Source organism: Dendronephthya gigantea, unplaced genomic scaffold, assembly GCF_004324835.1.
Source record: "Dendronephthya gigantea isolate DGI-Jeju-01 unplaced genomic scaffold, DenGig_1.0 000034F, whole genome shotgun sequence".
NCBI lineage: Eukaryota > Metazoa > Cnidaria > Anthozoa > Malacalcyonacea > Nephtheidae > Dendronephthya > Dendronephthya gigantea.
In genome coordinates, this window is record NW_021163044.1 from 1,439,018 (window position 1) to 1,463,613 (window position 24,596).

At 37.8% G+C, this 24,596-nt stretch overlaps 6 protein-coding genes across 13 annotated transcripts in view; 5 read left to right on the forward strand and 1 right to left on the reverse strand.

The window, feature by feature from the left end:
• The window catches only part of LOC114525481 (proprotein convertase subtilisin/kexin type 7-like), a 30,885-nt gene extending 16,480 nt beyond the window's left edge, over positions 1 to 14,405 (reverse strand). For 2 of the 5 annotated variants that reach the window (XM_028546850.1, XM_028546851.1), the window contains exons 1-19: positions 13,791 to 14,405; positions 13,452 to 13,548; positions 13,259 to 13,296; positions 12,919 to 13,081; positions 12,748 to 12,838; positions 12,608 to 12,662; positions 12,372 to 12,510; positions 12,111 to 12,211; positions 11,745 to 11,912; positions 11,407 to 11,514; positions 11,197 to 11,299; positions 11,051 to 11,103; positions 10,855 to 10,952; positions 10,376 to 10,470; positions 10,017 to 10,110; positions 9,826 to 9,937; positions 9,410 to 9,645; positions 8,902 to 9,240; positions 8,591 to 8,630 (exon numbers count right to left, since the gene is read on the reverse strand). In XM_028546850.1, the coding sequence (XP_028402651.1) occupies positions 8,612 to 8,630; positions 8,902 to 9,240; positions 9,410 to 9,645; positions 9,826 to 9,937; positions 10,017 to 10,110; positions 10,376 to 10,470; positions 10,855 to 10,952; positions 11,051 to 11,103; positions 11,197 to 11,299; positions 11,407 to 11,514; positions 11,745 to 11,912; positions 12,111 to 12,211; positions 12,372 to 12,510; positions 12,608 to 12,662; positions 12,748 to 12,838; positions 12,919 to 13,081; positions 13,259 to 13,296; positions 13,452 to 13,548; positions 13,791 to 14,237 (2,556 nt within the window). In that variant the 5' untranslated portion in view covers positions 14,238 to 14,405 and the 3' untranslated portion in view covers positions 8,591 to 8,611. Of the gene's footprint in view, positions 1 to 5,506; positions 6,245 to 8,218; positions 8,489 to 8,590; positions 8,631 to 8,901; positions 9,241 to 9,409; positions 9,646 to 9,825; positions 9,938 to 10,016; positions 10,111 to 10,375; positions 10,471 to 10,854; positions 10,953 to 11,050; positions 11,104 to 11,196; positions 11,300 to 11,406; positions 11,515 to 11,744; positions 11,913 to 12,110; positions 12,212 to 12,371; positions 12,511 to 12,607; positions 12,663 to 12,747; positions 12,839 to 12,918; positions 13,082 to 13,258; positions 13,297 to 13,451; positions 13,549 to 13,790 lie in introns of those variants that run through there. The other 3 variants (XM_028546848.1, XM_028546849.1, XM_028546847.1) reach the window with 3 other exon arrangements.
• Positions 1,857 to 5,075, forward strand: LOC114525483. Of its 3 annotated transcripts, none has more exons than XM_028546853.1 (5): positions 1,857 to 1,973; positions 2,386 to 3,058; positions 3,285 to 3,777; positions 3,856 to 3,975; positions 4,208 to 5,075. In XM_028546853.1, exons 3-5 carry the CDS (start codon positions 3,418 to 3,420, stop codon positions 4,352 to 4,354), a joined length of 627 nt encoding a protein of 208 aa, XP_028402654.1. In that variant the 5' UTR covers positions 1,857 to 1,973; positions 2,386 to 3,058; positions 3,285 to 3,417; the 3' UTR covers positions 4,355 to 5,075. The 3 variants fall into 3 exon arrangements, with proteins under 3 accessions (XP_028402654.1, XP_028402656.1, XP_028402655.1); XM_028546855.1 differs by having other exon boundaries at positions 3,856 to 3,918; XM_028546854.1 differs by having other exon boundaries at positions 3,412 to 3,777.
• Positions 5,215 to 8,148, forward strand: LOC114525485. Of its 2 annotated transcripts, none has more exons than XM_028546858.1 (4): positions 5,215 to 5,470; positions 6,834 to 7,104; positions 7,266 to 7,391; positions 7,659 to 8,148. In XM_028546858.1, the coding sequence occupies exons 2-4, from the start codon at positions 6,835 to 6,837 to the stop codon at positions 7,830 to 7,832; spliced, it is 570 nt and encodes a 189-aa protein (XP_028402659.1). In that variant the 5' UTR covers positions 5,215 to 5,470; position 6,834; the 3' UTR covers positions 7,833 to 8,148. The 2 variants fall into 2 exon arrangements, with proteins under 2 accessions (XP_028402659.1, XP_028402658.1); XM_028546857.1 differs by having other exon boundaries at positions 5,217 to 5,500.
• Positions 14,406 to 15,956: 1,551 nt separating the features above from the next.
• LOC114525508 lies at positions 15,957 to 18,219 on the forward strand. The gene is made up of 5 exons (XM_028546885.1): positions 15,957 to 16,182; positions 16,640 to 16,696; positions 16,975 to 17,149; positions 17,259 to 17,392; positions 17,769 to 18,219. The coding sequence occupies exons 1-5, from the start codon at positions 16,033 to 16,035 to the stop codon at positions 17,865 to 17,867; spliced, it is 615 nt and encodes a 204-aa protein (XP_028402686.1). The 5' UTR covers positions 15,957 to 16,032; the 3' UTR covers positions 17,868 to 18,219.
• A 428-nt stretch (positions 18,220 to 18,647) lies between these two features.
• Positions 18,648 to 21,879, forward strand: LOC114525514. Its single transcript, XM_028546893.1, has 5 exons — positions 18,648 to 18,894; positions 19,859 to 19,915; positions 20,270 to 20,462; positions 20,606 to 20,739; positions 21,113 to 21,879. The coding sequence occupies exons 1-5, from the start codon at positions 18,742 to 18,744 to the stop codon at positions 21,539 to 21,541; spliced, it is 966 nt and encodes a 321-aa protein (XP_028402694.1). The 5' UTR covers positions 18,648 to 18,741; the 3' UTR covers positions 21,542 to 21,879.
• Positions 21,880 to 22,068: 189 nt separating this feature from the next.
• Positions 22,069 to 24,512, forward strand: LOC114525515. The gene is made up of 5 exons (XM_028546894.1): positions 22,069 to 22,228; positions 23,069 to 23,125; positions 23,338 to 23,545; positions 23,637 to 23,770; positions 23,905 to 24,512. Exons 1-5 carry the CDS (start codon positions 22,085 to 22,087, stop codon positions 24,094 to 24,096), a joined length of 735 nt encoding a protein of 244 aa, XP_028402695.1. The 5' UTR covers positions 22,069 to 22,084; the 3' UTR covers positions 24,097 to 24,512.
• The last annotated feature ends 84 nt before the right edge of the window (positions 24,513 to 24,596 follow it).

The following is a 24,596-nucleotide window of genomic DNA, read 5'->3' on the forward strand; positions in this document are numbered from 1 at the left end:
TTCAAGATTCCTGCTTAGGAAATATCAGTGTTAAAATAAATATTTTTCAATAATCGCTCTGTAAAAAAGCAATCACAAACTAATCGAGAAATAAAAGCAAATCAACTTGACACAGAATATCGCGACAAGTGCATGCATGAACAAATATGATTTCCGGTTTTATATACACGAAGAAGACCTACCGGTGTTCCAATTTTAATCATGTGACGCATGTTCAAAAATGAGGGCGAATAACAAAGCCCGAATTTGAAATCAAAGACGAATGATAGAAGATATTCATATATAGTTGGGATATATTCTTGGGGGATAAACTGAAATTATTCTAAGAGAGGTAAGTTTCTTAATCTTAAATATATGTTTAGGTTTAATAAGCTGGGAATGGTAACATGCATGACTCTTGAAACATGATGTGCATTAAATACTTCCGCGATTCAAAACACTTTGAAACGACCGGATTCAGGAATCATTATATTTACGGAATTTTATCACTGTACAAAAGTAAGAAGAATTGTAAAGACTTACGGAAGTATAACGTTGTTTCATGCAGTACATAAAAGCAACCTAAAGTTCATACATTTGACTAATTCTATGTAGTCAAATTATACAATAATACACAGGCACGTATACTGTATCTAGCTGTATTCAACACAATGTGGATTATATTTACATATTTACTTCAAATATGGTATTTTATCACGAGATAAATCTATTTACCATTGTATAAATGACCATTCCCCTATTAAACTTAATGCTAAAACCAGGAAATTTCTTCACATTTTACAATATTCGCTAATATTCTTTACACTTTACAATATTTCGCCACCAAACTTTCCAATTTTACTCATTTTGTAAATAGTATCGACGAATTTCCCTCGTTCAGGCTTTAGTTTAATAGGGAAATGGCCCATTGCTTATCATCGCACCTTGATCACAAAGTGAGAATTTATTACTTAGGGCAAGTATAAAGACGTACAACGATTTCCGAAAGACGTACGACGATTTCCGAAAGACGAACGACGATTCCCGAAAGACGTACAACGATTTCTTGCTGGAAATGGAAAAGCCACCACCGTACAGTCCAGAAAGTCAAGAGACCCCACATCAAGAATATACCCCATCTTCTAACACCAGTTACCAGCAATTACCGCCTGATGCCCCACAACAACAGGCTGGGGATCTATTAAAAAAAACTGATTATGGAAGCACTGGGTATACACCACAAGAACAAAGCTCTCCACCTTCATCTTTCGCAAGTTCTTCACAAGGACAAGGATATCAACAGCAAGGACAGGGATATCAACAGCAAGGACAGGGATATCAACCGCAAGGACAGGGATATCAACAGCAGGGACAGGGATATCAACCGCAAGGACAGGGATATCAACCAGGGACAGGGATATCAACCACAAGGACAGGGATATCAACCACAAGTACAGGGATATCAACCACAAGTACAGGGTTATCAACCACAAGGACAGGGATATCAACCACAAGGACAGGCATATCAACAGCAAGGACAGGGTTATCAACCACAAGTACAGGGTTATCAACCACAAGGACAGGGATATCAACAGCAAGGACAGGGATATCAACCACAAGGACAGGGTTATCAACCGCAAGGACAGGGATATCAACCACAAGGACAGGGATATCAACAGCAAGGACAGGGATATCAATTCAAAGGGCAGGGATGTCAACACCAAGTTAATACTCAGGGGTACACCTCGCAAAATATCAATTCTACAACAGTACACGTGACTCAAGTAAGTGCATAGTAAAGAAATTGCTGTACCGAATTCTACAAAAATGATCGATTGATCAAGAATTGAGAAGTTGCTTCTTTCTTTTAGAATCCGCAACCGGGAATTGCAACCGGTGTTCCACCTGTTGTGAACACTCATTTGATTTTATCAATCATTGCCTGTGTTTGTTTCCCGGCAATAGGAATTCTTGCTGTCGTAAAATCGTCTGAGGTAAACGTGTTGCTTGTTGGAAAGGTGGATAAAATTATTCACTCGATAGTCATTCTTTCAACCGGCGTAAAAATCTTAGAAAGAGCTATAAAGCAAATGTCAAATTTATAATTATTAAAAACTATTTCAACTTACTGAAAAGTCATGAAGTTAAATTTTTGCTATGCCAAAGAGTGAAGAATTTTTTAGCGATTGAAATAATCGCTATCCAGTGGCTAACTTTATCCATCTTTCAAAGTTCGAACAATCGGGTCCTTGTTTTCTGAAAGCTCACTTACGCTCATTGAGTGGTAGATCCGTGAACGAAGCGAAATCTCGCGCTTGACGGGCTCATATGAAAACATGAAGCCACGGGCTGGCTTGTCTCACATGAACAAGTCCTAAGTATAAGACACCATTTTTTTGTTTTAAGGCACAAAGGCTTTTCATGGCTGGAGACTATGTCGGAGCGATGGCGTCAGCACGATCAGCGAGAAACCTGTCAATTGCGGCCATTATTTGCGGCCTGATAGCATATACATTTTGTATAATTATCGTAGTAATTCGAGTGGACACATCTGAATGAATTCCACTCGCTAAATTTTTACGTATATTTGTCTTTCGAAATCACATCGAGATCAGTGGCCTGATTTTGAAGCCGAGATAATTTTGTAAGGTCGTAAACTCGATCTCGGATTTATGTATTTTTTTTCACAGTTGAAATGTAATATTCATATTCGAATGCATGGATATATAAATCCATCGAACTCTTGACTTCAGTCTTGATTTATATTCAGTCGAGTTCATAATGTACGAATTCAGCTGAAATAATAAATCAAACGGGTGGTCAGAATCGAACATATATTAAGACCGCTTGCAACAATGTCAACATAGTCTGCATATACCTTCTGGGTATTATTACCCTGAATCATGTGACATAACACGGATATATACAAGGCCCGAGAATAAAATCAAAGTGAAGTGATCGAGGAGGATACTGTATTTATGGTTTTGAAATGTTCGTCGCAAATTTGTCTCATGAGAGATCATAGTATATACCAGAACGGAGAGACTAAAATTTAGTCAGCATTGCTATCTTCTAAGAGGTAAGTATTGAAATTTTCACGTCATGTTGTCATATACCATATTACTTCCGTGAATGAAAGCACACTGATATTTGCTCTCTAAGAATTTGCGGTCAGAATTTGTGTTATTCTTGAAAACCAATAGTTTCTATGAAACCCGTCCAAAGCACATTTGCTTGTTTGTGCTAAAAGCGAAAAGCTAGGCTTTGTGTATTTTTTTTCATTATGCGATTATCTGTCAATTTAGATCTTTGCATTCGGCGGAAAGAATGAATGCGTTATAATCAACTTTGAAGCAACTCACATACTTTGAGTTACATACTCACATACTGTCTCTCAAAACGGTGAATATTTCTTCATTTTCTGACTGACAGTAAAAGATGGAAAAACCTCCGCAGTACAGTGCAAGTGAAGATCCCCACGAACAAGAATATGTTGGTAATGTAGCACCTCCTTACACCAGTCATCAACCACCCGAAAATCCAGGCTATCCCTCGGCAAACCAAGAGGCAGGAAACCAAGCACAGAGAGACTATGAAGCGACTGGGTACACACATCATGAACAAGACCATCCACCTCAGGATCCGAGATATTATCCCCAAGGACAAAGACATCCACTCCAAGATCCGGGGTATCAACCCCGAGGACAGGAATATCTACCTCAGAGAAATATTCAGCAATCTGTGGGATGTACTAATACTTCATCAGTATCTTATAGTCCATCAACGCCCTTGATTCCAGTAAGTGGATGGTGCATTGTCTATTCCTCAATCCTCATTAAAACGATTGCAAAAATGAACTTGTATTCTTTGTTTTAGATGCACGCGCAACTTTCACCTGGTATTGGTCGTGTTATGGAGACTTACATGGCTTTATCAGTGGTTAGCTGTTTGTTTTTCCTGCCAATTGGCATCTTTGCTATCGTAAAATCTTCTGAGGTAAAATTGTGATACATATTGGGTTAGCTCACAAGCTAGGCGAGATACAAAGACAGGTCGTCTACCAAAAGTACCGGACAGTTAACTGAACTGAGTTTGACTGGAGTGTTAAAGGCAGTTGCTCTGAAGGTTATGTTGATCCACAGAGCTTTGTTTCAAAAACATTTTTTAAGTTTTTTCCTATGAGCTGGGAAACGACCGTCGAATAACCCAAATCAATTTTTGGTTTTAGGCACAAAATCGTTACATGGCTGGAGACTATGCCGGGGCAATGGCGTCAGCAAAATTAGCGAAAAACCTGGCAATATCAGTCATTGTTTTAGGCTTAAGCATCTTTATAAGTGGTATGATTTTCACGATTATATGGGCCAGTGCATGACCCTGTAGAATAGCCGCACCGCGATATGGGAACACTTTTTTGAAATAATTATTAATTTTGTGATCGTAGCGGACTTTGGCCCAAAATAAATAGAAAAGAAATTTCTCAACGAAGGGATTTTATTTAATAGTAGGATTCATACTTCCGTTGTCCATCCGTCTAAATCCAAGCATTGTAGATTAGAAGTCTACAGTTTAGCCAGGCCGAATACGTTATGTACGGGACAAAGTTCTGATCGAAGAGAATAATATTATATAAAATTGCGCTAAAGCTGTGCATTAAATTTGTTTTAATTGTCTGTTTGCATGACCAAGTAGAAATGCCTATTTGTTAAAAAGTTTAATAAATTTTTGATCGCCATATGTATAATCAATACCTCTTGAAATGTTCACTGATTCAGCCCAATCAGTGGACTAAATCTCAGGTATCGAAAATATTTGAAACTCTCAAATAAATGTTAATATATGCAAAGACTAAAGGGGATGGTAACTGAGTGTTTTTGAGTCAAAAAGCTCTAGAAACAAGTGTTTTCATGCACCACTGCAAATCAAAATTCACAATGTTCGCCCGAAAATTCGTGTCTATTACAAAAAGCTTCCTGATCGGGGTACTAGCTGAGTTCAACAAATTAGTTGAAAAGAAGCTAATTCAACTGTCACATCCGTTAGTAAGTGAAAGGTTTCCTTGCCTTAATTCTAAGAAGAGCGACACACCCTTCCAACGAAAACACAATGAAAGATCTGCACCCACGTAAAACGAGGCTATCGATTTCCGGTTGTCCACGAGGTCATTTCGCATTTGAAGAAGTTTAATTATTCACGGATGTTGTGTGACTGTGTCGGATGTCGAGACTCAAACTCGTGACGACTGACGATATTTGATTGCAAGTCGCAACATCATCGAGGTGATCGAACGCGAAAAAAAACGTAAAACGGGAAGATAACAGACAAGAACTCGCTGCAAATCATATTGAAACAGTGAAACCAAGCGTCTATACAAAAAAGGAATTTGATTTACAGCAAAAACTCAACTCTCAACTCTGAATCGATTCAGTCGAGACTCGAGTGATTCCCGTTCTAGTTTTACTGCCCGCTTTAGCTTTCGAATCAAATCAAGGTAAAGCAAGAGTTGTTCATCTTTTGTCAGGTAACTTTGGTTCATTAAATGTTTCATATAATCATGACTTACATCAGTTTAGTTGTATGAAAAAACTCTTATAATACAAAAAGCTCTCGCTATTTTCTTAGTAATGTACATTGTTGTTGCAATGTAAGATCTTAGTTGATATCTCAGGAATTTAGGGAATAAGCACCGAAATTGATACGTCTAACTGCCGAATAAATTAACAACCCTGGCCTAACAAGCTATAGTTAAGGTATTCGCTAGCTTCATGTTAAATTGGGAGACAGTAAGAGTGCTTGAGAGTTGCAATTTTTAATAAGCGTCAGTTTCAATACGAGACGATCATATTTCATGATGAACAATCACGTTGAAGCGCCCGAACCTAAACCTTATTTTAAATGATATGAGTTTAGTCCTGAATCAGGGTATTTCATTGAAAAGGACATACAAATATAGTTTCAACACTTATGGTTAATATATCAAAGATTGTAAGAAAGACTTCATCGTTTGTATTTGTTTACATATTGCATTAAATTATCAAGACATGCAGATATTAATATTTCATCCCTTGTTAACACGGAACAAAATATGGCGACAACTCCTGCACCAACCAAACACGGTTATAAATACACTTTGAAAAGCCCCAATTCAAGCGCTCAGTGTTTTCACGCGATTACTGTTAAAACTTGCACCTTTTGATGCTAATTGTATTGAATGTGCCCAAAAAACTCTTTGTTTCAAGCATCGTAGAAATACTCCGCCTGCAATCTTCATAGCAATAGTTTAATTAAAAAAGAAATAAAAAGCGTATTTTTATTGCTTGCATTAAGATGACTAAGGTCTAAATAAATAAGAAATTGTAATAACTTTCGTTCTTCTTAAGGGCCGTGTTACATACAACTTGCATGCAATCCAATTCCACCTTTTGAGAAATGGCAACTACGAAACTTTTGTGCTTATTTCACTCCCCGGAAACTCTACTAATTTGCATCTCTTAAAAGTTGCAAGGAAATTGCATCGGGTAATACGATTTCGATTTTCGATTTTTTTTCAAATGCAAACATACTACCGATGTGATGCAGGACACGCATTGTAAGTTTCCAGAAAAGTACAGTTTCTATGACGAGCTAAATACAAAAATGTGCAAATAAAAACTTAATTCAAAAAATTATTGGTTCTAACTGTTGAAATATTTCGTTTTTACAATGATCCATGACGTCTAGCATTTTGATAACCAAGATTCCTTTTCGTTTACGAAATTAAGTTGCGTGTTATTCGTGGAATATAACCTTTTTTTATGAACGAGAAATATATAAAGGTATTGTTGATTTAATATTTGCTATCATCATTCTAAAAGGATGGAACAACCGCCACCATACAGCCAAGGTAACCAGTATCCACCTCAATCTGCTCCTTATCCTCCAGAACAGCACCCTGGTTATCCACCACAGAAAGATCATGGAGGCAGTGGGTATCCACCACAAGGCTATCCACCCCAAGGACAGGGTTATCCACCCCAAGGACAGGGTTATCCTCCCCAAGGACAGGGTTATCCACCCCAAGGGCATTTTCAGCAACCTGCTGGGTTTTCATCCCAAACAAACAATACCACAACAGTGGTTGTACAAGTGAGTGTTGTCTAATTTCACGTACAAACCAATCAACACAACCTTCAGGGAGCAGAAAGCCTAGAACTACTAGCAGTAAAATGAATATTTCACCTTTTTTGCCTCAAAAGCTTGGCAATGAAATACCACAATCAAATCTGGTAACATTTTTACTCTCATAGAATCAACCACAAGTCGTAACAAGCACAGTTATTCCTGTGGTCAACGATCAAATGGGATTGGCTATCTTCGCTTGTTTGTGTTGTTGCCCTCTGATTGGATTAATTGCCATTGTGAAGTCGTCGGAGGTAAAACTGCGATGAAAGATGCTTTTTAACATGCTATTCTATAATCTAATCCAACCTCGATTCAAATCTTAATCTCAATCCCAGCTTTAGTCCCACCTTAATCCCAATATTAATCTCAGCCTTAGTCCTACTCTAATCCCAATCTTAATCCCAGTCTTAGTCCTACCCACTGATCTGTGGTCCTACCCTAATCCCAGCCTCGATCCTATCGTAATCTAAGCCGATCTTAATAAGGTTTATCTAAGATTATATCTGTTGTTTTCGCAGTCGAGAAGCCGCTATGTGTCTGGCGATTATGTCGGCGCAGTTTCCTCAGCCCAGAGCTCAAGGAACCTCTCATATGCTGCTATTGTGTGTGGTCTGATTATGATACCCCTGATCATAGTACTGCGAGTGGTCGTTTTTGCCACTACCTATGAAAGCAACGACTACAACAACTAAAAATGACTGAGCTCGTTTGCAATTTTGGTACATGATATACAGTAGCACTTTACTCTACGAATGCTTTAATTAGTTCTGAGAATTTAGCGTAACTTTGAGCAACAATGGACATGTACAATACGCGAAATGTTAATTTGGTTTTTTTCGCGGTTTAACTCTTAATAAAAAGTATAAGGATTAAGGAATTTGTGAACTTTTACGTTTGATAATTTTTTTAACATTATAGTTTATTACAACGCTTGTGAAAATTTAATGTTAAGTAATGCATGTATCCAATATTGAAATTTAAACTTAAAATACACTGTAGTCTAATCAATGCATTTTATATAATTTTTAGGCTAATTTAAATATTTTAATTGCCTTTTGATACGCATTGTTAAAATACAATACAATACAATACAATAGTTCTTTAACTTTTGTTGTATTTAATTAAGTTTTAAGGTAAGAAATAACCAGTATTAAAATGCACAGGCAGTGGATATAACAACGTTTGGAAAGGCACTGTAGAACGATTTAGTTTTCTGTCGTGCTATTGAAATTTTTGTATTGTGCCACAATACAAAATCCTCGAAGCTTGTACGACGTTGAATGATTTTCCGTGAGGAATATTAGGTAAATAATAATGCCAAATCAATCCGGCAGTTTTACGGCGAAAACTGTAGAATAAAGTAAACTGCATGAGCTTATTTTGAAGAATTTCATAACAAGCCGCAGCGGACACCAAGATACTACAAAGAATATACAACTGATGAGCTTACCGTTTGCACATAAATTCCAAGTCAAGGTAATTTTGCTTGCCTGTAAAAGAAAGATGATTGGTAAAAATTGTGAGCTGGCTTTTGTGTCAAAATAGCTCTTACGCAATTTACATGGGGAATCAATAAAAATCAATAAAAATAATTTTTCATATCTCATGCGGAAAAATAGAAGATAAGAAACGAGGATGGTTATATGTAGATCAGTGGCGCACCTATAGCCAATCAGCATTGAGTAATATTCGACCCTACTGTAATTAACTCTTATCGAGCACCCGTGGCTATCCCGAGCAAGCAATCAGCGAATACGATACCTCGCTACAGATTTCTTCAGAATCCCTTTCAATGGTTTACGGATTTTTTCAAAGACGTTCTTTTTATTCGGCATAACAATCCTATTCGACACACCAGACGCTTCGTGTCCTAGTTGCTCTTGTAGAATCTCAATATCTTTCAGTTGCTTTCCTTGAAGTATCAAGCTTTGCTTCATTGCGTACTGAAGGCGTTTCTCAAAATCGCGGGCACCCTCGGCTTGAACTTCGTTAGGAGATGAAGAGTTATTAGCGCTGTTTTGTGACAACTCGTCAATCAAAATCGGTGTAGGTCTTCGTGATGACTGTTCCCGGAATGATTCACCACGTTCCAACAAATGGCTACAATAAAATTGATATCTGTTACTGTCACCACTGAGAAACAGGTATTTTTTCGACAACTAGTCCCAGTTCTTTCCGCCATATCAGATCACTCGACTGTATTTACATTCTGAGCAAGTTCAGTCAAAAAATTTCAATAAAATGTTGACGATCGTTTCCTTATTCCTACCTCAATCTTGCAGTGTCTTCAGCCTTCAGCCGAGTGGAAAGTTCCAGTGAGGAATTTGGACTATTGTCACCGCTGTGATCAAAACATGGTGACATCGTCAAGACATCGTGAGGGGAGGAAGATGGTGATCTAATCTCCGCTCTGACATTTTCCCGCTCTTCTTCTTTGCCGCAAATCACATCTAACATGTAGTATACCGCTAGAAGCACGCAGAAGCCGCTGACCAGTAATAATATCTAAAAGAAAATATATAAAAGACTGCTAGATGGGTTGGGAATTAGGGGAATAAATAGACCTACGTATAATATGATCACAAACCGGCCTTCGACTGTGATAGATTAATTCTGTATTGTGTAGCGATATTTTATGAGGCGGAGTCTCTTAATATGCGCTGTGGATTATATTAATAAACTAACCGTAAGCAAACGATCGCTGAAAATACTGTAATCCTTCAAGGTGGAGATTTTCATGCAGGACGCCGTCTCGTTGCTTGCAAGGTATCGACCAGAAAACGCATCTCGGGCCAAACTAGTGGTAGAAATTACAATAATATTACTTCCCACTGCAGTATGAGCAAGTCTGAACTCGTCAAACGAGCAAATCTTACGATTTTCTCTGCTTGATCTCCACAGGAGTCATAGACGAACCATACAATGTCAATCTCCAATTTCTCACATAGCCTTGTGAGTTGTCGTCCAAACCTAAACGTAACATTTGCCATATAAAACGATGGTCATTAATCTCCTTGTCACTTCTTCGATAAACTGGAGAGGTGTGAGGGGAAAACCCCCAACGCAGGCAGATGTACAAACTCAAAACGTAGCCCTAATGAAGGCCCGGTGCAAAAACGCTTTTTTTCTGAAAAACATCCAAACACTTATGATGACTTTTGATATACGTACAGTAGGTATCTGACATCATTAACATTCATGGTAGCTAATATAAGTGTTAATAAATAATAGTCACCTGAGTTAATGATGACCACTTGCCACGCACCATAGGGCTGTTCACCCCAACATCTCACGGTCGAAAAAGTCCAATCGATAAATCCTTCCGCGGAACTGCGAAAAATAAAAACAAAGCACAATGACCATCAGCTGTTAACACTTAACATTCGTCCTTGACATCCAGCAAAGTCGACCCAACAAACCACGAGAGTTAATTAATGATGTAGTTTTGGAGATTCGAGGCTTATAGTAGTTTTCTACTGGAGCAAGGTATAAGCCACTGAACCTGTAAGCACCTTTGGACTTGCTTCGAAAGTAAGGTGATGCAAGTTCACGTGTAATTGCATTTCCTCTTCATCCAAACATTGCATAGATGTTGTGCGATTATTGACTGGAATCATTTAGTAGATCCAGTACCCCGCTCGACTGGGCTAATTAGCTTATCTACCTCAACATACGAGCAGTATCGATGGACAATTAAATGGTTATGCTACAAACCTGTCCTGTTGTCTTTCTGTAGCGAGTTTTGATTCTGTTCCAGCCGGTGATATGACAGAAATTAAAACACTACCACGGTACTTGTGATCAATATTTACCTGAAAAGGCAAGCAGTGTGGAAACAGTCCTATCTAGACGCATTGCATTAATGTTTTAACAATGTCTTCACCACTGAAAAAGAATAGAGACAACCTACTGTTAAAGTAACATGTTCCAAACTTGAAAATTCGACCAAGTCCCTCTGTTGAACTGTGGGACGAAAACAGAAAATATAATAATGTCATTTTACGTACGTATACACAATCCAGTATATATGTATAGTACGAATGTCGATAAACATACCATAGTAAGTTTCAATCAACTGGCTACTGCTTCTTGGTATATATTTGTTCACCTGAACAACGGGTGTAGACCATGACACCATCCAGGGAACTGACGTCCAAACCTGAATATAATTAGTAAACTAAATTCAACTAAAAATACAACTAAATTTGTTCACCACCCAAAAAGTCGCAAAACTGTATAATTAAGAATCTGGCAAAGTACACATACTTTTGCTAGGTTCACCAGACGCCACGAGTCCATTAAGCCAAACCCATATTTATGACTGTGGTGAAAACCAGCACCGTTTGTAGTGTAGTCCAGAGGATCAACATCATGCTGAAATTCAAGTTTTGGTGAATTTTTGAACCGTGAGTTTCCGAACCTTAATTAAAGTGCCTCAATCTTATTCTGCCTCACGCGTTACGTCATGTTATTTACACTATAGGGGATTTACACATTAGGAGAGTGAGATATAATTGAAAGTGAAATCACTGAAATGTAACATGGTCTTCGAGGTGTTCATAGAAAAAAAATTATCTTGGGCCTTGAATAATGCGCAGACTCACCTGGACAGATGAATAAACTATCAAATGTTGAATATCTCGCCAAGATAAACACCATCTTGTTTGGAGTGCCAAAGCAAGCATCCCGGCTGCCAACGGGGCCGCAGCGGAAGTTCCAGTATGCCTATTTGTACATCCAGTTCCCGAGCCCATTCTCCAGTCAGTGGTAACCTACGTATGGGGATTTGGTATAGATTTTTGCGGGTATATTTAATTTCTAAGACGGTGAACATTTAAACATTAAACATTATGTCGAAAATGACAAAATTCGTCTCATTTAAGGGATTCGACCTAAAATTCTCAATTAACTTGCACCTTGGAAAACGCCAAAAAGGAAGTGAAAATGTCAAATGAAACTTAAAGACTTACAATATTTCTCAACGGCGTTTGTCCACTGCTGTAAGTGACAGCCAGCATGGAGGCACAGTTTTCAGCGTAGTAAGGCATTTTACCCGACTCATCAACAGCCCCTGTTGTTTTGAACAACACAAGATCAATATTCCAAGTACACTAACTGCGAAATTCCGAAACTACTTTGATAAAAAAATCCCCTTATAGAAACTCATTTCCTGAAAGGCTAAGTGTTGCTTCAAGAAGACAAAAAACAGATGAACAGATTCATATCCCTACCTATTGTTACAGTGAAGATAGAATTTGCATATCCATCAAAGTTACAGTTATCCTTATAATTCCCACCATTCCCAGAAGCCACCACGTAAATACTCCCCAGTCCACCACGGCCATCTCGGACACCATGAGCAAGAGCAGCCTGCAAGAAGGAAAAGGATGAAACTGATCAAGCAAAGTAGACCTGAGGTGCCATTCAACAGGCAAACTTTGAAAAGAAAGCATCCAGTATATTCCACCTGTGCCAGTTGATGTGGTCCATCTACAGTCTTGCCATTGTCATCAGGACCCCAACTAAAGAAATAAATGTCTAAGTTTATCATAAAACACCACATCTAGAAACACTTTAAAGAATGTGATAGACAGGAAAATATAATACCTGCAGCTGTAAATATCATTGATTTGGTCTTTCATGTTAAATGCCATGGCCTCAAGGCTGTCCGTCATCGGACCGTCAAGGATCCGGACACCTTAAATATTTAGTGGATTGTGATAAGGCAAGACTCAGGAATGGTTGAATTCCTAGGGTGAATCATGGGTATATACATACCTGACACCTTGGCTCCATATGCCACTCCTACGGCACAGAACGTGTTAGCCACTGCAGCTATTTCACCCGCACATCTTGTACCATGGTGGTTCAGTCCCACATCATCGGCCCGCGGGGTTGGATCTGGGTCATTAGAATTGAGGTCCCAGCTCCCTTCGGACGACTGAAAGAAAATACAATTTGCATTGCATAAATGAAAATTATCCAACTTTAACTATTCACTCTTTTGATTAGATGTCTAGGCTATCATTCTACAACCTTTAGAGGCCAAAAACTTCCCCATCAATAAAACATAATTTTTCAATCGTCTATTGCACAGTCAAATACATTCAGAACTTACATAATTCTCAAAGATATCTGGATTTGTCCATTCAACACCTATGAAAATGTTAGTTAATTGCAGTGATAAGTGTTTTGTACAAGAATACCCCTTAGCAACATGTAACAAGATAGCCAGAATTTAATTGTCGCTGGTTCACTGTTTATTATTTATTTTAATTTCTTTATACCAGTGGCAACTCCAGGTAACCTACCATCATCCACTATTGCAACAACCACACCATGACCAGTTATGTTTCTTTCCCAAACAGTTGTTACATTAATGTCATGCCCAAGATATTGCAAATTATTCTACAAAATTAAAAATCCAGAATAAAGACCTTTTTATACTTAGCCCTGTAACCTAATGGTGCAGTACATGTTCTCAATATGGCTGGCTGTCAGCACAGAATAAAAAGATCTGTATATCAAACTTCTCTTGGTCTTTGGTCAGTGATTTAATATATCTAAATGTCTATGAGATGATGACTGATGATCATTGCTATCTAAGCCATCTTAGCCAACTAAGCTCGTACAAAGAGCTCCAAACTTACCAAATGCCACTGGCTTGGAAAATATTGATCTTTAAACCTCAAACTTCTCTTGTATCTACGTATAATCTTCTCCCTAATCGACCATTCTACTTCAGGATGCTTCTGTAGTTGCTCTGTTATTTTGTGCAAAACATCAGAGCCAATATGCGAACTGTCTCTGCCATAAAACGTATCGTGTACAAGTAGAAAATGTCCACGTAATCCTCCGATCTGTCCATGAAAAGATAGGCCAGTTTCCTGAGCTATTTTCATAGCCATATTGCGAAGACTTTCATCGTTTATTCCATCTTTAAACGGAATTCGTATTGCCCAAGAGGAAGCCATATTATCTGGCACAAAATTCGACTCATTTTGTGTTGCGATTGCACACAGGATACAAGTTAGGTGAAGAACGATACAAAGCAATTGAGCACTTGTAAAGAAAAATCGCCATATTTCAAGGACCATAACAAACACATCCACGCAGCTCAAAAGCCATCAACTTTGTCAAATTAGAGGGAAGAGCATAAACGATTTCACATTTTTAATTAGAAGCAAATAAACAGGTTAAAAGATCGATTTTATTGCGGCAAATCTGAACCGTCTGGCAGCCATGTTTCAATGATTGAACAAAGAACCGGTGACCACGGGCAATTTAAAATTTAAAGAGCCATTCAAAAGACGCGCCAACAAAGCGCTCGGCACAGCTTTGACATATCTTAAATACTATCTTATAATATATATATATATATATATATATATATATATATATATATATATATATATAATATATATATATATATATATATATATATATATATATATATATATATATAAAATCTGAATAAATATTAATCCTTGCATTTCTATATTGCTATAATAACCTCCTGCATTGTTGAAAAGCTCCAAAATAGCTCGCCTTCAGGCTTCTTCGAGTCGATAAATAGCAGCTGGAATTGGAGAGGGGAGCCGGGGGATTGAACAATAGGCGTTCTGGCGGTTCTGCTCTAGTACGTTTAACAGTATGAAAATAAAGCTTTCAAAATCTTAGAAGAAAATATTTCAACTTTACTGATAATTTACCGGTAAATAGCAGTTTCGTGACATTGCGGATTATTGAAATTCCTGCAGCAAAGAGATATTGATCAACTAAATCAATACGGAACAAATAACAGGAAAACTTGCACTGTCTGAACCTTCTGACGATGACGAATATCCGCTTTTTTTCGGTACTTCGCTCGAGAGTCGAGATATACAGCATGACTTCTACGCAGAAGAGAATTTCGTACAGGAAAGTGACTGAATACACGTAAAATACGGGCAAGCTACCTACGTAGGTTGTAAAATGATTATGAGATTATTCCAGGAACCCTGCTTTATATAAATTCCGCTTCAACATTAACATATATTTTTTGACAAGAAATAGGACCAATTTGCAACTGCATGAGAAACCCGATTGTGTTTTCCTGGCCAGGGGAAGGTTTGTTTCCACGTGCACGGATAAAACTGATGCATTTCAAGCAATGAAATAGCTATGATGCTTTTTGCTACGATAGAGTAGTAAGTAGCATAGTAAGTGAAAAATGGCCTAAAATAAACTAGTAGGTTTTCACTTCATTCTTTAGTCTAGTCTGCCACTGACGGTAAGTTTAGCCCAACTATCACGGGCTTCACGGCACAAAGTTTGGCGTACGGCTTTGCCGCTCGATAAAATCAATATTGACAATAACTTCTAGTTCTTTATACGGAAGATCCAAGCGGCAAGCAAGAGGTTTATCATGAAAACAAATAAATCTCTTGAGCACTTGCGGAAAACTGAATGGCAAGGGCTTTTCATTTACCAAAATTAACCATTTATTTTTACCACTTGAATTACTACCAGCACAGGAATTTTGATCATGAGCATCTCTATATAATGAGCTGGAAATGTTGTGGCACCTTCGAATTGACGTCAGGCAATCATTTGAATGTTTGGGTGATCGCGACTTCCGTGCTAACTGTCATGAGCGTCTCGCTTGCTTCAAGTTCCTGCTACGATTTAAATTTGCAAGGTCAGCTTCTGCACCCCTAAATTAAATTTTCAGCCAATAGCGATCTCCCAATGAAAGGGAATGACGACATAGTTTTCAATAAAAGGACGTCAGAAACTCCTGTATAAAATAGATCTGATTGCTTGTGGCTGCTCAGTACTTTTCAAGACAGCAAAGACTGTAAATTTCGAACTTATATATAAAAGTATTTTTCAAAACGTTGATCGCTGAAAATGGCTATGTCCAGAGGTGTTGGTGTGGGTTCAATGGTGATCGGCATATCATTGCTAGTACTGTCACTAATTTCGCTAATTTGTGGGGCTGTTGTGGTGAGCAAAATGACCAGTCCGGCAGCTGTTAGTATTGGGTTTTGGGGACTTTACGTAAGTAATAACATTTGATGATTTTGGCGCTCGCCAACTGGGCTAAAGTAAGCAAGACGTAACACTTTATGATTGAATCCTTACTGCCTATCTTATGGCCTCATTTGAATCATAGACATTTACGGACAATGCTTTTTTGCCAGCGAATTCGGTACCAAATTTTGTGCCATGGAACAAGCTTGAAACTGTGTTCCGCCAATTTTCTTGTTCCATCATTTAATCAAAGGAAGTTAATTACCTGATTTTAGGATTGGGGTTGAAGAACCTCCCCGTCCTATACAACACGTACTGAGAAAGCGTGTATAAAGATTTCTTTACGATTAAGTTGAAATTGTTACGGTTGAAATCTCATTTTCAAACCCTTACGGCTGGCATGACAATTTCATTTTAACATGCATATCAATTCATTTGGGTTATCCGCTCTAATAACGCCTTGACTGTACGTATTTCAATTTAGTTTATCATTCCTGGCGTGTTAAGTATTATGGCAGGTTACAAGAAGATCTCAAGCCTGGTACGTATATAGAATTTAACATATTTAAATTTCCTAAAAATGACATGAAAACAATATAGGAAGACGATATTTACTTCACCTAGACTATGCCATTTTAATGCTGTTTTATAAATGATACTGCATTGATATCGACGTATGTTGAAATAACGCAATGCATGTCAAATCGGTCAATCAAATAAAAACTCGTCGAAATCATCATATCGCTTGTCTGATTTGAACAAAGACTGTTTTACTTCAATTAAATTATTTCCCCTTTTTTAAATACTTTATTTCAACAGCTGGGAGCCGCACTTGGTACTCACATCCTGGGCATCATTCTTGGCATCGTGGGTTTGTCAATCGGCGCCGCTTTCTGGACAATCTTATCCTCGACCTGCGTCAACTTTAGTTTTAGACATTCACCATTGAATGGCGACCACTGTTATTGTTCATACAACAACGAAATAATCGACTGTAAGTTTATATTCCTTTTGTTTTTAAAACTACCTATTTTCAATTAGAACTGTCCATTTTGGAAAATGTTTTGGCACCAGATGTAATACCATTCTGTCATATTTTTTAGACCCAGCAAGTTGTTCTGATCTTGAAACTGTACGTCAAGCCAGCGCAGCCGTCACCATCATCTTCTCTGTTTTCACCATCATCAGTTTCATTGGATCTATCTATGGTTGCATTGGAACCTGCTGTGCACCACGGGTAATTATCATACATTGATTGCAACATACGCAACAAACCATGACACGGGGTCGCAAACGTTCAAAGTCTCCGACTCAAATGGTTCTTCTAATTATACTCTCTTCTCTGCATAATTATCCTGTCCTTTTTATTCAACGTCTGTGCTCAATGAAATAGTTAGTTAATACCCGGCCGGGTAATTTGAAATAGTTAGTTAATACCCGGCCGGGTAATCTGAAGTAGTCGGTTAATACCCGACCGGGTGATCTGAAGTAGTCGGTTAATACCCGACCGGGTAATCTGAAATAGATGGTTAGTACCCGGCCGGGTGAGCTAAAAATATGAGAGATCATCTGGACATTTTAACAATAGCACCTAAACACCTCCTTTCTTACAGGAGCAGGCTGGCGTTGTCATAACAACGACACAGCAGCCAATGGCAGTCGGGATGAACACACAAGCGTATCCTGGACAAAAGCCACCACCGTACCCGTGAGAGTAAACACTTGGTTATCTACGTTGCATTAGTTTGTAATACTCGTACCTTAAATTGAATATAATGACTTGGTTATCAGCACTAAAGGGAATAAAATTCTCATCATGTTAGGCTAAGAACGGCCCTGGCATGGGCCGGGAAGTATATTCCAATCTTTTTTAATTAAACTTTTATACGTTTTTCAGTTAATCTTAAAGTATAGTTGATTAATTAGCTAGAGAAACCAACGGAATATAGTCATGGCGTAACCATTCAGTAGTGGACGAAATATTTGTCAAAATATTTGTGTTTTAACGCACATACTTATTTGTAGCTAAATAAATCTCTAAATACTGTTAGTGAAGTAGGCTTCATGTTCACAACTTAAACAAGAGGTATTTCAGCTAAAACCCAGATCAGCTGGCTTCAGAAAAATGGAGCATTACGTTTTACACTTGCGTTTTATGGGCGATTTTCTTCTTTTGACTGTGGTGAACAAGTGAACTATATAGATAATGTTTAAACTAAGAGCTCTTATACTTTATCAGAGCACTCGTAACTAGTCACTCGTTCACATCTACTAAAGAAAGTCACGGATAAAATTGTAAACGCATAACCGTTCTTTTGTGACAGGTTTGGTGACCTCGATCTTTTCCAAGCTATAAGCGTGAATTGTCTCTTTCATCAGAATTAAGTCCAGCTCAAAACTGATCGCATAATCTATTCGGTGACGTAACTGCTCGCGTCGGCAGTTACCCATAACTGATTGTTTCACATCGCATAAATTATTGGTACTGGCAACTACGCATTTAAAAAATATAGTTGTATTGAAAGTGAAAATATTCCGGGGTCATTCGCAAGTGGACGGACTGTATTTTGTACACAGGTTTTAAAAATGGTTATGCGGAAGGATGTAGCCGTCGCTGCGATGGTCATCGGCTGTACCCTGTTGGTATTGACGGTAATCTCTGTGATTTGTGGTTCCGTCGCAATGAGCAAGCTGTCCAGCCCTGCAGCTTATGTTAGTATTGGAATATGGGCACTTTATGTAAGTACGTTATAACAAAGGTAGTAAGTTCTCATTGAGGAAAACGAAATATTAAGTTGCGTATTGAGCCAAACTGAATTATCTCAACGTCTATATGTGATACTGATTTTAAATATATTTGTCTGAACGTGATTCGGTTGATTTGGCATCATAAAACATACCTCAGTACTCTAATAAGACAATATTTCTAGACGATTTTAGTTGGGTTTCTCTTCTTTGAAACATTCTATGTACCAACCATAAGGCATTTAGTTTATTCATCCACCGAAGAGCGATACAATTCGCTTATAAACGTTCATCACTCGGCATGATATTTTTACCCAGTCAACAATCTCACAAATAACTCCTAGCCATAAGATGAAAAACATTTTGAATAAATCAATGATTATTCATCTTGAAAACCAACCATTCGAGCTATATCTTGGATAAATAAAAGAAAATTTAAAGGTAGGTATTATACATGCATTCATTTCCCGAGCTTATTTAAAGCACAATTGGATAATACCCATCACAGCATGATAGAATTGCTGAGTCATAAAATTAAAAACACTCATAACGATAATCTTTATATATGATCATCATTTTGTGAACTCAAATTCGAGTTATTTGATGTAAGATTTAAGTAATACCATTCTTTTCGACTTCATTCGCAAGACATTGTATTTCAGGCTTTTTGGCTACTATTATTGCCGCGAAGCTTCCTTTTTAAAAAAACTAAATCTTACAACTGCGATGACGATGTTTATATTCGCAGAATGAGACATACCTAAAAGCAAAGAAGTTTAACTATGCATTTCTATGTTCTACAAAAATGTTCATTCAATTCGTACAAATTCCGACAGCAGTGAAAATATTTTAGGAACTTACATGCATCAATAATCGATAGTTCATAAATTATGATAAATGACAGACTTCCTGACATGCAGACTTCCTTCTCAAGCAGGATGCTAAAATTTTTCTTTAGTTCCTCATTCCAAGTGCTTTCACTTTTTTTGGTGGATATAAAAAGTCGAAAAATTTGGTAAGAAAACTCGTTATCATAAGAATATAGTTGCCACCAACCATTTCAACCTGGGATCAGTTGTATATAAAAGACTATAGTTAACTTTCAACTGTAGTTAAGACTAAAATTTGCCAATCAGAGTCATGTATAGTTAACTAGGATTTAACTATGCAAAATGTCGGTAAAGAGGTTAATACAACCGGACCCTACATGAAAAGAAATATATAAAATATATATACATAACTTTGTGTGCATGCATTGCATGGTTCGCAAAATCAGTAGACAAAATACATTACTGCATGGAATATTATTCGTGGCCCTATTTCAGTCTTACGCCATATCAAATTAATGCACATTCTCATGCAACTATAGTTGTCAGCGGCGATTGGAGTGAATTTCTTTGGAGTTCTTTTCGCGCTTGTTGGAATGTCACTTTGCGCCGTATTCTGGACGATACTGGAATCAAATTGTGTCGATGGCTTTAAAACCGTTAGATTTTATCATTGGTATCACTATGAGAGGCAGGCTAACGAATGTACGTGTGGGAACCATCAAAAACACACATGTAAGTTATTGGATTTTGATCGTTAAGACCATACAACTTGCGGCCGCGAGGTTGTACGAAAACTGGGCCATAATATAGTAAACATAGCTATACATATAGATTTCTAAATGGAAATGAATTTTCGTCATTATTCTCTTCATAAGACTCTGTTTCCTGCTCTGATCTCAACACAGTACGCGAAGCATCTGGAGCAGTAACGATAATTTTTGCTCTTTTGGCCATCACCTGTTTCGTGGGATGCATCTATGGCAGCATTGGAACTTGCTGTACACAACGGGTAATGATGTATGCATATCAAAATAAAGCTTGATTAATCTGATTTTTAGAGCCTTTTTATCATTTTGAACTGAACATTTTTAAAACAGCTTTACTATTCTGTAAACAGTTTTATCATTCTGAAAAGAGCTTTATACTGCTAAAACGGTTAGGAAACATGATTCCAAGCTACAATTAATAGTCATGTCAGTACGGTGAGCACATTTAGTTTACTCAACTCAATATTGTATGTCTTTTTCATGATTGTTTTTCGTCAGTTTGTCATGCCCTACAAGACGTTTCAGCCTGGCTGTTTACTCCCGAAAACCGTTTCCCTAAGGAAAGTTTCCCTGCTACCAGTTAATTAAACTTGCATTTTTATCCTTTTCAAACAGCAACAAACGCGAACCGTTTTCACGACAACGACTCAACAACCTGCAGGCACAATATTAATGACCACACAACCAACCCACAGGGGGGTTACATCCAACAACCAATCCAGGTTGCTTACATCCAGCAACCGGTCCAGGGGGGGTTCATCCAACAGCCATTCCAGGGTGTTTACTTTCAACAAGCACCACCCGGAACTATCCAACAAACACCCTCCGTTGCTATCCAACAAGCACCCCCCGGTGCTATCCAACAAGCCCCCCAAAGCAGTTACACCCCTCAACCAGTCCCGGTGGACATCGGACAACCACCACCACCATATGATCACCAAGCCAGTCAGAGTAACGTGGTCGTCGATACCAAATAAAGTCAATAAATTTCATTTTAAATTTGTCACTTTGACATTATCTTATACTAACATATATTTATCGTAAGAGCAAAGTACATGCATCCTAAAAACTCTGAAGCATAGAAACAAAACAAACGAAAAAAACTGCGTTGTTTAAAGTTCGGGGTTTTTTTCGATTGAATATATAGTGCCGGGAAATGATGCAGAACATCTTTGATGGGATGTGCAGCAGTAATGGAACTTTCTAGGAATTTTGTAGCATAGTGACCTCAAACGGCTTAAGAGCAACGTTAAAAAGACTACGATGTTTATAGATTATAATTTATTTCTCCACTTTAAGAATTCCCATATCTCTAGGACAAGCAGTTCGTGATTAACGCGTGATCATGCTGTGATCAAATGGCTGATACATTTGAATTGAATCAATTCCTTTGTAATCAACTTTATCATCCCAACCAATTGTGATCTGGCTGCATGCACGTCGAACCGCGATAAACGCTATTGTGTATTGTTTTATAATATTATAAAAGTATTGTATGTTATTACAGAACTGTCAGTATATGTATGCTATTTAAAACGGATTGAAGAAGTTAAAATCACAGTTCGAAGTCTTGAAACCGATTTAGAAATGGTTATGAGCGTAGCGAAAGCATCAACTGTAATTGGCTGCTGCCAATTGCTAATGACGTTGGTCTTATTGATGTGTGGTAGTGTTGCAATGGCCAATTTTGAGAATCGTTTTGAAGCGAGTATTGGTCTATGGGGATTTTATATAAGTTTAACAAAGGCAGTTTAAATGAATAAGCAAAAAAACTGTGAGTCCAAACCTTTTAAGAAACGGACAAGTCAACGACAGATGAATTAGTTTTTATTCCTTTTTTTTACCAGGGACCGGTTGTATCAAGCCCGTTTAGCTTAAACAGTTGATAAGTCAAATTTAAATAACACTTTTACGTCTCTCTTGAATGATTCAACTTGAATATTTATATGCACTGAATATGTAGTTGTAAACGGTATATTTGTATTAAGGTTAAAAATATTCAGTTTGCTTGTTGAATAAAACGATAGACTTGCTTTCTATTTTGAACTTAACCACAGTTTAGCCAAACAGGATTGATACAACCGGCCCCAGTACAAGAATCCAGAGCATTTAGATAAATGTATTGTAAGCAAAGAATTAGAAAATTTAGGTCTTTGCTCTTTGAAATATTTGGCTGAACGTTATCTGCTGTTCTCTGAAATTGCGTTAAAATATAAGGTTTCGACCAGGTGAATTTCCTGTATCTGCATGAATGTGTATATTTCATTGCTAGACGTGATCGATCTTAACTCCTTGTCGTGTCTGTCACAGCCGACACACTTATTGTTGACATTGAGAACGTTCTTGACTTTAGCCATATACTGCTAAAGTAAACACATTTCTGTCTTTATGCCGGCCGGGAATGTTTTAGAAGCTACGAAGCTAATATACGGTTTAATATATTTTCGAAATATATACGGATGTTGTGACGGCAAGTATTCAATAAAAGCTATAATTTCACGGATCATGAAACAAAGAACACTTTGCAATCATATTTTCAAATATCTTGTCAATGTCTTTTTATACATGTAGTTCATCATTCCAGCTGGTCTCGGTATTTGGGCTGGATACAAAAAGTCGACGAGAGGCGTAAGAAAAACTTTTGTCCTTGACACGAGCTTATATACTAAACTAATAAAATCACCGTATTCTCATTTTGCTTAGAGAGTATGGTTTATAGTGTAGAGTTAAGGCTTTGGAAAGATAAACGTCGTATACGTAAGCTAGGGTAATCAATAGAACGATAGAATTACTTATCAAAATCTATTCACATATATCACATATAAAATGATGATATATAGTTGGTTGTGGCTCTTGGAACACATCTCTTGGGTATCATCATTGCGCTGGTTGGAATGACTATTACCGGCGTATTCTTGTCCATATTGGCATCAGATTGTTACCAGGATACTAGTCAGTCTAGTCTGCACGGTTCCAACTTTATCGATATCGTTATGACAAGTGATGATGAAGAGTGCACTTGTCTTTACGACAGCCATCCATACACCTGTAAGTTTTAAGCTTCTCGCCTTAAAAAGTTGGCCTGGTCAAGTTTATAGTCTACCTCGAAGATTTCAGTTTTGTTTTGTTAACTCCTTAGATCCACTTCCTTGCTCTGATCTCGCCGTTGTTCGCAAAGCAACAGCTGGAGTTACGATTGCTTTTGTTATTATTACTATCATTAGTTTGGTTGGATCGATCAACGGCTGCCTTGGAACTTGCTGCGCACCAGAGGTAATTCTATTCAGGTCCTCTTCATCAGTCAAAGCCATAAACAAAATCAACTGCGATAAATGTGTGTGAAACGATGACTGTACCGCTGTACATTGCACATACCGACATTGATACGTCTTCGATTTCTTTTGTAGCAACCAGCAACTGTTGTCGTTACCGCAGGTAACGTCCAACCTGGAGGCCCAATATTAATGGTGGCCACAGCTCCGTGCGAATTCATCCAACAACCAGTTCATGGCGAGTACAAGAAGCTGCCAGTTCATGGCGATTCTATCCAGCATTCAGTGCCGTCAGGTCATATGGAATACCTAGCTCGCCCCGTGTAGGCATGCAGTATTGACCGCGATTTGATTTAAAAACATGTTCAGATTCAGCTAATGTTGCTGTTCACATACGACTTAATACATATTATTTAATGTATATATATGAGTATACATTAATATGCACATACTGACATATGCATGTACATGCATATAATCATTGTAATGCATATATTGAGCTGGATGCAAGAACTAGATTTATGCAGTAGGATGACACATCATTTTTTTATTATTGTGTTTACTACTCTCAGTTCCCTTAGGAACATGCTCATATTACTAAGGCCTCTTTTTCTGACGATTCTCTTTGTTCACGCTCGATAAATCTCGCAAAGCGACGCTATTAAATGTACAATGTTGTAGCCAAAGTAAATACTAAGGGAATTCAATGAAATAAAACGCGAAGGGGGAACCTGACCAAATGAAAAGAGAACTTGAATTACTTGATCATTGTAATACAAATAAGGAAGTCAATGGGTTATGTACAGTGACAACATTCCACTTAGCAA

Bases quoted from the DNA above. Each gene is read 5' to 3' on its own strand.
- LOC114525483 (XM_028546853.1), top strand. From the start codon at position 3,418: ATGGAAAAACCTCCGCAGTACAGTGCAAGTGAAGATCCCCACGAACAA. The intron at 3,778-3,855 runs GTAAGTGGATGG...TCTTTGTTTTAG, and splicing joins CATCAACGCCCTTGATTCCA to ATGCACGCGCAACTTTCACC. The intron at 3,976-4,207 runs GTAAAATTGTGA...TTTTGGTTTTAG, and splicing joins CTATCGTAAAATCTTCTGAG to GCACAAAATCGTTACATGGC.
- LOC114525485 (XM_028546858.1), top strand. From the start codon at position 6,835: ATGGAACAACCGCCACCATACAGCCAAGGTAACCAGTATCCACCTCAA. The intron at 7,105-7,265 runs GTGAGTGTTGTC...TTACTCTCATAG, and splicing joins CCACAACAGTGGTTGTACAA to AATCAACCACAAGTCGTAAC. The intron at 7,392-7,658 runs GTAAAACTGCGA...TTGTTTTCGCAG, and splicing joins CCATTGTGAAGTCGTCGGAG to TCGAGAAGCCGCTATGTGTC.
- LOC114525508 (XM_028546885.1), top strand. From the start codon at position 16,033: ATGGCTATGTCCAGAGGTGTTGGTGTGGGTTCAATGGTGATCGGCATA. The intron at 16,183-16,639 runs GTAAGTAATAAC...ATTTCAATTTAG, and splicing joins TTGGGTTTTGGGGACTTTAC to TTTATCATTCCTGGCGTGTT. The intron at 17,150-17,258 runs GTAAGTTTATAT...CATATTTTTTAG, and splicing joins CAACAACGAAATAATCGACT to ACCCAGCAAGTTGTTCTGAT.
- LOC114525514 (XM_028546893.1), top strand. From the start codon at position 18,742: ATGGTTATGCGGAAGGATGTAGCCGTCGCTGCGATGGTCATCGGCTGT. The intron at 18,895-19,858 runs GTAAGTACGTTA...ATTTTTCTTTAG, and splicing joins TTGGAATATGGGCACTTTAT to TTCCTCATTCCAAGTGCTTT. The intron at 20,463-20,605 runs GTAAGTTATTGG...TCTCTTCATAAG, and splicing joins GAACCATCAAAAACACACAT to ACTCTGTTTCCTGCTCTGAT.
- LOC114525515 (XM_028546894.1), top strand. From the start codon at position 22,085: ATGGTTATGAGCGTAGCGAAAGCATCAACTGTAATTGGCTGCTGCCAA. The intron at 22,229-23,068 runs ATAAGTTTAACA...TTATACATGTAG, and splicing joins TTGGTCTATGGGGATTTTAT to TTCATCATTCCAGCTGGTCT. The intron at 23,126-23,337 runs GTAAGAAAAACT...GATGATATATAG, and splicing joins ACAAAAAGTCGACGAGAGGC to TTGGTTGTGGCTCTTGGAAC.